The 9,970-nt window shown below is 53.2% G+C and overlaps 1 protein-coding gene across 1 annotated transcript in view; it reads right to left on the bottom strand.

The window, feature by feature from the left end:
• Positions 1-9,970, bottom strand: part of GYS1 (glycogen synthase 1) — a 22,399-nt gene that overhangs the window by 1,722 nt on the left and 10,707 nt on the right. The window contains exons 4-11 of the mRNA XM_045292640.1: positions 9,026-9,184; positions 8,615-8,735; positions 5,246-5,352; positions 4,219-4,278; positions 4,033-4,111; positions 2,184-2,297; positions 836-969; positions 561-564 (exon numbers count right to left, since the gene is read on the bottom strand). Of these exons, the coding sequence (XP_045148575.1) occupies positions 561-564; positions 836-969; positions 2,184-2,297; positions 4,033-4,111; positions 4,219-4,278; positions 5,246-5,352; positions 8,615-8,735; positions 9,026-9,184 (778 nt within the window). The remainder of the gene's footprint in view (positions 1-560; positions 565-835; positions 970-2,183; positions 2,298-4,032; positions 4,112-4,218; positions 4,279-5,245; positions 5,353-8,614; positions 8,736-9,025; positions 9,185-9,970) is intronic.

Below are 9,970 nucleotides of genomic sequence, written 5' to 3'. Positions count from 1 at the left end.
ATAATTAAAACCAAAACACATGAGCATGGGTCGGCTGAATTGCAGAGGGGTGGGGCACTGGGAAAACGTGCCCCCAACGAGGAAAACATGCAGGGAGGCAGGCTGGACTCTGAGCACGTGGCCCAGGACAGCGGAGGGCATGGAATGGCTCCCGGGTGACTCCCAGCATGGCATTGTGCATCTGGCTGCTGTGAGCAGTGCTAAGAAGAGTTGCCCTGCGTGGATGAGGGTCTCACGGCAAAACCCCGCTGTGTGTGTTTAAGACTGGGACCACCAGCAGTGCCATCTTTCCAGGTGGATTCGAACCAGCCACCTTTTCGCAAGTGGTGGCACACCACCAAGGAAGGGGAGGTTCACCATGGATGGGTTTGGCGGAAATCAGCTGTGGACCCTGACGCCCAGCTGAGCATCAAGGGAGCTTCTCGGCCTGGGAACAACAGACCGCTGCTCCCTCCTCCCAACTTAGCAAGGTGCCCAAGGTCGTTGACTGCCCTTGTCAATTCCCCTCCTGCCTCACAATGACCCCATGTGACAGAGAAGTGCCCCACCAGGTTTTCCAGAGTGTTGTTCTAATGTAGATGAGGAGCCCTGGTGGTGCCTGGGTGGCTAAAGCGCTTGGCTGCTAATGGGAGCTGGCGGGTAGCTTGGAGACTCTCTGTGCTTCCAAGGCTCCTGTATGGGAATGGACCGCCCGTCTTTCTCCCATGGAGCAGCTGGGTGGGAGTTCGAACCGCTGACCTTTCGATTTTGCAAAGGAGCCTGGGCCTCCACAAGGTGGATGTACTGGAGCAGAGCGGACCCCGTGATGCCGCCCACCCCACCCCTGCACGGGCCTCACTCACCTGGCGTGTAGCCCCAAGGCTCGTAGTAAGAGGGGAAGACCCCTAGGTGGCAGCCTCGGACAAACTCCTCGTAGTCCACCGGGAGCAGAGGGCTGGTGGAGGAGAGGAACTCGGGGTGGAAAATCACCTGCAGAGTAGAGACACAGGCTCATCTCTACGCTCTGAGGACTCAGCGCAGCCCATGAGGCTGACAGCCTTGTCAAGGCTCACTCGGTCAGCCAGCTGTGCAGGGCCGGGCTTTGAACCCCAGTCTCTGAGCCTCAGACGGCCAGGGTTGGTTTGTTTGCATGTTGGACTTATGTGGGTGGTGCTGGTGAGGTTGAGGTTATACACCAAGTTGATGTACGGATTCTTATTAAGAGTTGTAAGAGCCCCCAGTAAAAAGATCTTTTAATTAGGAAAAACAATCCACTGAGTCTATTCTGACTCCTATCGGGCAGGGCACGGCTGCCTCTGTGGGTTTCCGAGACCCTTGATGGGAGTGGAAAGCCCCATCTTTCTCCTGGGGAGGGGCCGGTGGTCTCGAACTGCCGACCTTGCGGTCTGCAGCCCAATGCGTCTGTCACTACACTACCGGGTACCTAGAATATGCATACTTTGAAAAGTGAAAGAAAAGGAGGGAAAGAATTGGTTACCAAATAAATGTTGTCGTTCATACATTAAAAGAATACACATACCAAAAACAATCAAAAACAAAAACACATACTCAACAAAACGTACTGAAATTCCCGCTTCTACCTGCGCCGTCATCAGAGGACCTCCTTCGTGTTGTACGGCGAACTAGTCTTACCTCCTCCCCAGCGTCATTCCTCGGCCACTGCTATGGACGCCCCGCCCCCCAATCTCCCTAGCCAGTCTTTCAGGCTGCTCCTCTCCGTTGGATCCCACTGACTTTAAAGACCATCGTGGTCCAGGTGGGCATTTCTTACCAGCTGAGCTAAACGACTGGCTGTTTGGTTTTTAAAAAATAAATGTCCGGGGGTATTTCTGATTTCAAAATGGGAAGATGAACTTGGGGCAGTCATCTCCGGAGAATTTGGAGCTCTGTCCTGTATTTCCAACCCCCTTGGATCAGATGTCATCTATGGAATTGATTTTGAAATGTTCCACAGTGGTAGCTGGGCCGGGCACCCTCTAGTTCTTCTGGGCTTCTTAGCAAAGAAGGCGGTATCTGCACTGTCACACATTCTGTGTCCTCTTCCCGTTCATAGCTCTTCTTCTTCTTCTTCTGTTGTGCCCGGTGGAGAGACCACTTGATGAACTGGGGGATGGGGAGTCTGAGGCCTGCTGCTGTGTACTACTTCCAGCTATGCCCAACCAGCCCCTGGCCAGAGATCTTACCTTGACCCTGTCGGCACTGCTATTGAAGAGGCCGATTCGGCGGATGGAAGTCAGGATAGGGTCCGATGAGTCATCCAGCATGTTGTGGGTACACACTGGGGGAAAGGACTGCCTCTGTGGGGGCCACAGGTGGGGTGAACGTTAGGGAAGGGACAGAGGGCTCCCTACACCCCCACCCCCCACCCCCATGAACTGGCTGACTAGGTTGGAGGCCAGGAGTCCAAGAGGACCACCATTCCCACCATGCTGCAGGGCAGTAAGCTCAATGGGTTGATGGGAGTTGTAGTTTCCTTGGCTCATCTGTAGAAAGTTTTGTTTTGGCTTGTTTATCTCAGTCCATTACTGACCTAAGGTCCTAAAAGAAGGGGAGGGAGCCCTAGAGCTTTGAGACAAAGTTGCAGTCTTAGCAGACTTCTACAAACCGGTGGGAGTTGTAACTACTTTATTCTGTCCTCTCAGTTCTGTCACTATAGAGAAATAGAACTACAACTCCTAGAATTCCATGGGGCCAAGGCTGCCACTAGGGTAGCCAGTTCCTGAGACTTCTGGGAGTTGTAGTTTTCTTGAGAACCCTGGTTCTCGGCAATTCCAGCCTTTCCATCGTCACAATTCTGTAATTCTCATTACCCCCATATCCCAAGAGTTTTTGAAGCCAGGTAATGCTTGAGACAGGAAATCCCAGGGGCTCTTGGGACACTGTCGTTTTTTGCAACCGTCCCATCATTTCTCTTCGGCAAGTCTCCGCACGCCTCCCAAGGTCCCTGAATGGCACAATTTGCTCAGGCAAAAGGAGAGTGACTTAAATCTACCCAGCAATGCGGCAGGGTCACCAGGAGTTGCCGTTGATTCCGTGGCAGTGGCTCTTGTTCTTGGTTTTTTTCTCCAACTGACTCAAATCTCAGCGGCCCCATCACGGCAAAACCATTACACAGCGAGAGAGGCTGCCTTGGGGGCTATTGGGCAGGTGCTGTTGAGTCGAATGCAGTGGATGGTGAGCCCAGGTGTATCAGAGTGGAGCCGTGCCCCACACGGTTTCCAATGGCTGGTTTCTTTGAAAGAGATCACCAGTGGACCTGAACCTTCAACCTTTCAGGTAGCAGCCGAGGGAATGAATTCTGCTTATACCTCGCTTGTGTCTCCGGGTTTCCATTCTCCGGCCACTGGCTCACCAACCCTGACCACAGGAATGAGAGGCCCTCAACCATCAGGAGTAAAAAAATCCTGCTCCCAGAAGCCTCTGGGGTAAGGGGTGCGGGTCCAAAGCAGAAAGTCCCAGGGGCTGCTGGGTTTTATCCTTCTAACTGTGTGACTTGGGTGGATTTTTCTCTATAGAGCCTTCCATCCACTCAATTCCTAGGGTTTAAAGAACAATCACCCTCGGGGTTGTCTGAGGTTAAGGCGGCCAACGAGAGCGGAAACACCAAAGGCTGCATGGCGTGTTCGATGTTCTCTTTTCCCAACAAAACTCCAACTCCCAGAAGTCTCCCAGGACAGTGGTCTCTGAAATGGGTACGCAGCAAGGCCCAAAGGCAGCTGGGAATTACAGTTCTCCTTGTGTGCCTGGCCTAACTTCCTTGAAAGGCCTTTCCCCTTTAGTCCACTCATCCCAGGGACTCAGAGAAACCCAAACAAAAAAATCCCAGTGGCCTCTGTGACCAAATGAGCCCCTGAATGCTGGCTTCCCCCAGGACTTTTGGGAATTAATTGGAAGGTCTACCAAAGTCAGCTCCCACCTTTCCCATGGCATTAGTATTGGCCCTCCAATCAGGGCCGCCCAATTAAGCAGAGCTCCGAGGGGCTTCTGGGGACAAAGGCTGCCTCGGAACTGCCTGCCATCTCTCCACTCTACCTGCGTGGCGAAGATGGCTCTCTTCATGATGGTGAAGTCTTCCTTGTCCAACATCTTGTTCATGTCCGGGAGGCTCCCCCTGCAGCACGGGTTGGGGAATGCATCTTGGAGTAAGGTGAGGAGAGGGGTGGGGGTGGGGGTCCCAAGTGAGCACTGGGCTGAAGGCGGGGGTAGGGGGGCACTCACACCAGCAAGGACTCATAAAGTTTCCTCCCGAATTTCTCCTTCACTGTGTTGGCCGTGTCCCTGGGGGGAACAGAACCGCAGCATCACACACCCAGACAACCACCTGCCCTTGAGCATCGGGGGAGACCCACGCCTGACCGGAGAAGCCCAGACCTAGAGAACAGAAATCTCTGACCCCCACCCCAAGCCCCACCAGGGTCCAGGCCCGAGAGGGCTCAGGTGGCTCCTGCTTGACCTCTGAGGTGTGGCTCGGGGCAGGTGGCTGTCCCTCTCTGACTCGAGTGACTCATCCAGCAGACAGGGACGAGTGAAAGTTAGAAATCGACCTCAGAGGTTTGTGGCTGGGATGGAAAGGACACGGTGGCCAGCACATCACATGCCTTCCAGAAATGTCAGCTATTCTTAGGCCCCCGCACTAGCCCAGGCGGTGCTGAGGCTAAGCCCCACTGTAGGGGGGAGAGGGGGGGTTAAAAAAAAAAGGCAGAGAAAGTTCTGGGAGACATCTGGGTGAGGCTGGCTGAAGAATATCAATTTAGGTCCCCGTGGCCACTGCTCTGTGCCTGACCCTCCTGAGGCTCGGGCCTCCTTTCCCACCCAATCTCTTCCTTGGCTGGTTCGGCTCTAGCTATGCCGGTCTCGTTGCTGTTTTTCAAACAGGTAATCATACCTGATATACTGGCCTGGAGCTGAACCCAGGTCTCGCGCAGGGAGAAAGGGAATGCCACCCTGGTGCCACCCTACTGCCTTGCCCAATGACTGGGAGTCACCGGATGGTGCAGGAAGCGGTAGATGCCATGAGTGTGATCTCACCAGCTTGTGATCAGCTGCCCCCCTCCCCTCCCCAATGACTTCTGACTGAGCTCCTTCCCTGCAGGTGTGGACAGCAAGGGACGCCTTGCTGTCACTTAGTGGGGGGCAGGATTATCACGTGAAAGATGTCAGAGGGACACCAGGTGTGACCTTGGGCACAGACGGCACGGCTGAGAGGGAGCCTGGCTGGAATCCTGGGCTGTGGAGGGGTACTGACCAAAGCTGCTTGCGGACGGCCTGGCCCTTGAGGGTCTCCACGTTGAAATTGTTGGTCCGCGCGGGCATGATGAAGAAGGTGACCACCGTCAGTTCACTGCCGTTCACCTGGGGCACAGGGCCAGGGGAAGGTCAGCATCATGGGGGCTGGCGGGGAAGGCGGGAATCCTTCCCTGGCCGGGCCTCTTCCATGAAAAATAATTCTGGGACAGCCACGTCGTGGTTATTTATGTCTTCCTCCCACACTGGGACACCGGGCTTCCCCCGGGCCTTTTCGCCATCCTGCCCCACGGATGTCCTTCCTCGTCCCTCTTGGTCTCTGTCATCTCCCACCATGAACTGTCCACATGCAGGGGGCCTAAGAGTTACTGTCCGAGTCCCCAGAGAGTAAGATGGGGAGATGCACGCACAAGGGAGCCCACTACCAGCTGTGAGGACACACAGAGTCTGGTGCTCGCATGTGCGCACGCATGCGCACACACAGCAGACTATCTGGCCAAGTTTGACAAGAAGGAAGAATGGAGCCACAAAAACCCCTCAGGACTCAGATGACCCTGGAGGAGGGCATCACGCAGGGGACAATGGGTCCATCCGCAAAAGGACGACTGTCGCGTGAGACCACACTTGGGAAAAGTTAGGAAACAATCTTATAAGGAGAAAGAAACATTCTTGGGTGGATACCAGGCGATGCAGGTGGAATGGGGGATGAGGAGGGTGGCGGAAGGGGTTAAATCACTAAGTAAAGCACTCACTGCCACACAGTTTGCCCTGGATCACAGACACCCTCTAGGACAGGGTAGAACCTCCCCTGTGGGTTTCTGAGATGGTCACTCTCTCCAGGAGTAGAAAGCCTTGTCTTTCTCCCATGGAGGGACTGCTGGTGGTTTCAAACTGCTGACCTTGCAGGTAGCAGCCCAATGGGTCTCCACTACACCACCAAACAAGCAAGCAACAACCAACTCCCGGCCATCGAGTCCACGCCGACTCATCGTGACCCTATAGGACGGGGTAGAACTGCCCCTATGGGTTTCTGAGATGGTCACTCTTCCTCGGAGTAGAGAGCCTCCTCTTTCTCTCACAGAGTGGCTGGTGGTTTCGAACTGCTGGCCTTGTGATTAGGGGCCCGGCGTATAACCCACTAGGAAAGGCACTCTTCAAGAGGTATGGGGATGGGGCGGCAATCATCAGGATGGGTGGTGGGAAACAGAAGGATTTCTCCCAAATTGTCTCCCCCAAATATATGCCAGACTTAGCTGCTTGAGAATGACTATACTCTTGGGGGTCATCGGAAGTAGATCAGGGGTTATTCTCCCTAAGGGTTATCAGCAAGCAGTCACCACTGTTTATCCCACTCCCTTCTGATAAGGATAGCAGTTGACTGCTTCCTTGTAGGAGACCTGAGAGGTCAAGCCCGCCCAAGGGTGACCAAGGTTAGGTCACCATCATGAATCTAGAGTCCACCCTCTTGTCACATGTATCCCTCTAGTTCCTCCTCTTCCTATCATGTGTACACCCCTAGCTCATCCCCTTCCTGTTACACCTATGCCCATTGTATATCTCCTTCCTATAATGTGCATGCCTATTGTACTGCCCCTTCCTGTGACGTGTGGTTACCTGTAATCACCCCACCCCGCCCCCGAAGTAGATATAACCCTTGGTTAGCAATAAACAGGGTGCTGAAGCCTCCTGCCAGGTCTCCAGCCAGCTGCCGGGTCTCCGCCCCACCTTGCCTCGGCCAGTAAGATCATGGCCATCCAGGAGGTGAGCATGCTACCATGAAATGTGTCCAACTCCATTATTTGACTCTCTTCCATCTCTCATGCACTTGATAACTTTATTATAATATATATATATCTCAACCGTACAACTGTGCCTATAGAACCCATGATTAGTGGTGGGGGGCTGTCCCCCTTCCAACCACAACCAGTGGCAAAGGAAGGCACCTGAAGGAACACAAGAAACTGATAGGATCAAAGGTCACGCGTATTGACACATGCCCCTGCAGGGACAGGGCCCACGGCCAACGGCTAGGTGGCGGCACAGACATGGCCGAGCCCGCTGAACGGATGGGGGAAGGCCAACGCGAGTCCGCTCGAGAGTCCATCGGATCGGCCGTGGACATGAAGAGAGAAGATGCAGGAGCTGCAGAAGCTGGCTCCTCTGAGGTGGACACTATGTATATCTGCACCTTCTCACTTCTCCATTCGTTTGTTTTTTGTTTTTTGTTTTTTTTTTGGGGGGGGACCAGAAAAAAAGAATTTAATAAACATGATTAAGAGAAATGATAAAACCAAAAGCTGTTTGTTTTGGGGGGGCAAAAATTAATGCAAGAGCCAAACCCCAGCGACGCTGACCTGGGAAGAGGGCCTATGTGAGATAAGAATAAAAAGATGGCATGATCATAAGACTATAAACAACTTTATGGGATGCCTATGAAAACTTAAAACAAGAGGGACCATTTCCCAGAAAGATGGTTTGCCAAAACCAACTGAAGAAATGGAAATTGAGGAAGACCTGTGTATGTAACAAATGTGTAACCTGATACTGAAGCAATAAATAAAACAAGAAGACATGGAAAGCTCAAACACACCTCTCAGAGGGAGCCAAGCAATGATTAATCGACTCACAAAAGCAAAGGGAAACAGGCCCGGACAGTTGAACAAGCAGCTCTCACTCACACAACACGCTTCAGAAGGGGGGAAGCTCCTCAATTTATTTTTGTTGTTGTTTTTCCTTTTTTATTTGAAAGATCGTTTTAGTGGGGCCTCTTACGGCTCTCATCACGATGCATACATCCACTGGATCAAGCCTATTTGTACACAGGCTGCCACCATTCTCTCCTAAACATTTCCTCTCTATCGAGCCCTCGGGATCAGCTCCTCTTTCCCTCCCACCCCTCAGGACTCCTCGCTAAATTATAAATGATTATTTTTGAGTGGATGTGCTGCCGCAGGGAGCACATAAATTATTACGATATTCATATCTTATATATCTCCCCCCATGGTTTCTGTTGTCTGTCCCCGAGGGGGTGTGTGGGTGTGGTTACATGTCAATCATTGCAATCAGTTCCCCCTTCCTCCCCTCCTCTCCCCACCTCTAGCTTTCTCATACCAGCCTTTCCCCGCAGGGTCTGTAGGCAGACCCTACTCCTGTGACAAAAGGCCACGGGGCGCTCAGCCCAAGAGGAGACAGTGCTGACGGCTGGCTGGCTCGCCAACCTCCACCACACAGGAACTGGTGGGGTGTGGATCCTGGTTCCCCTCCCTCACAAGTTTATGCTAATTCCTGACGCTGCCTGCCACCCTCGCTCTGAGACTTCTCTCCCAGCCCCGTTACATCAGCCCCCCCACCTGGGGAGGGGGGGCCTTACTCTGAGCAGATAGTTGAGCCTGGCTAGGGCCTCCAGGAAGACATCGGCCCCCTTGTTGGAGAACTCATAGCGGCCGGCGATGAAGAAGTACAAGGTCTTGTCCAAGTTGAAGTCCAGGTGCCTGAAGAAGAAGCCGGGCAGAATGAGGCCCAGTCACCTCCCCTGCCACCCCGGGGTCTCAGAAGTACAAATCCCAGAGGTTCCTGGGGGGCAGAGACCATCTCTGACGTGGTGCGGACACATCATGGCGTCTGTTGAGACGTCTGGCTCTTTTCTCTGAAGGTGATGGTTTTCTTGAATACCCAACCCATGGGGTCTGTCACTCCAGAACTCAGGAAGCTGGGTCCCCCCTCTCCCCCAGGCCCCTCCCATCTCAGACCCAGGACGCTGGGCCCCCAGCCCCCTCCGTACCCATAGAAATGGCCGCGCACAAACTCCTGGATTCGAGCCTTGCTCTGGGCGTGCAGGTTCTGGAATTCGTGCATGGCCGAGAATTTCTTCACGTTTAGTCCATTGGGCGTCACGATATCTGGCATGTGGGGAGGAAGATCCCGCGCTTCATTCCTCCATCTATTCGTCCATCTCAAGGGGGTTGAATGGATCCATGGGGGGAGAGGGGAGCGGGGAGGGGAGGGAAGACCTTCCTCTTGTAACGTCTTTATTTTTAAAACTCTTCTGCCAGGTCCTTTTTGTGACCCCCGCAACCTATCCATGTCAGTGCTTTCTTGGCTCAAGATTCCTCGCTCTGTGCCCAAGCCCAACTACATCTCCCACAAGCAAAGGGCTAACCAGACAGAGAGCAGAGCCACAGTGGGCACGATGGGAGTTGTAGTTCTGTTTCTTCTATTCCAGTGGTTCTCAACCTGTGGGTCGCAACCCTTTGGGGGTTGAAAGACCCATTCACAGGGGCCGCCCGATTCATAATAGTAGCAAAACGACAGTGATGAAGTAGCAACGAAAATAATTTTATGGTTGGGGGTCACCACAACCTGAGGAGCTGTATGAGAGGGGCGCGGCACTAGGAAGGTTGAGAACCACTGTTCTAGTACATCCTGAGTAGGGGATGATGAGAGAGCTCTAAAACCGTGCTTCTCCCGGGATATGCCGTCTACCTCTAAGCCTCTTTTCAGGAGCCAGTAGCTTCCACTCTTGATGTCAATGAAAAAAAACAACAACAACCAAAAACCCCGCAATTCCCATCAGCTCTTAAAGCAAAGTCTCAGGAACATTAGAACTTTCCGGGAACTGTAGTTCTCACCTTACACTATGGAATTGGGTGCTTTGCCTTAGGGAGAATGGCTGATCCCAACCATTTTCTTAAAAACAAAAGGCTACCGGAGTCTCCATCCCCTTTTT

This window comes from Echinops telfairi, unplaced genomic scaffold, assembly GCF_000313985.2.
Source record: "Echinops telfairi isolate 266 unplaced genomic scaffold, ASM31398v2 ScPeMD7_655;HRSCAF=1070, whole genome shotgun sequence".
Classification (NCBI taxonomy): Eukaryota; Metazoa; Chordata; class Mammalia; order Afrosoricida; family Tenrecidae; genus Echinops; species Echinops telfairi.
This window is presented reverse-complemented; position numbering and strand designations above follow the sequence as displayed.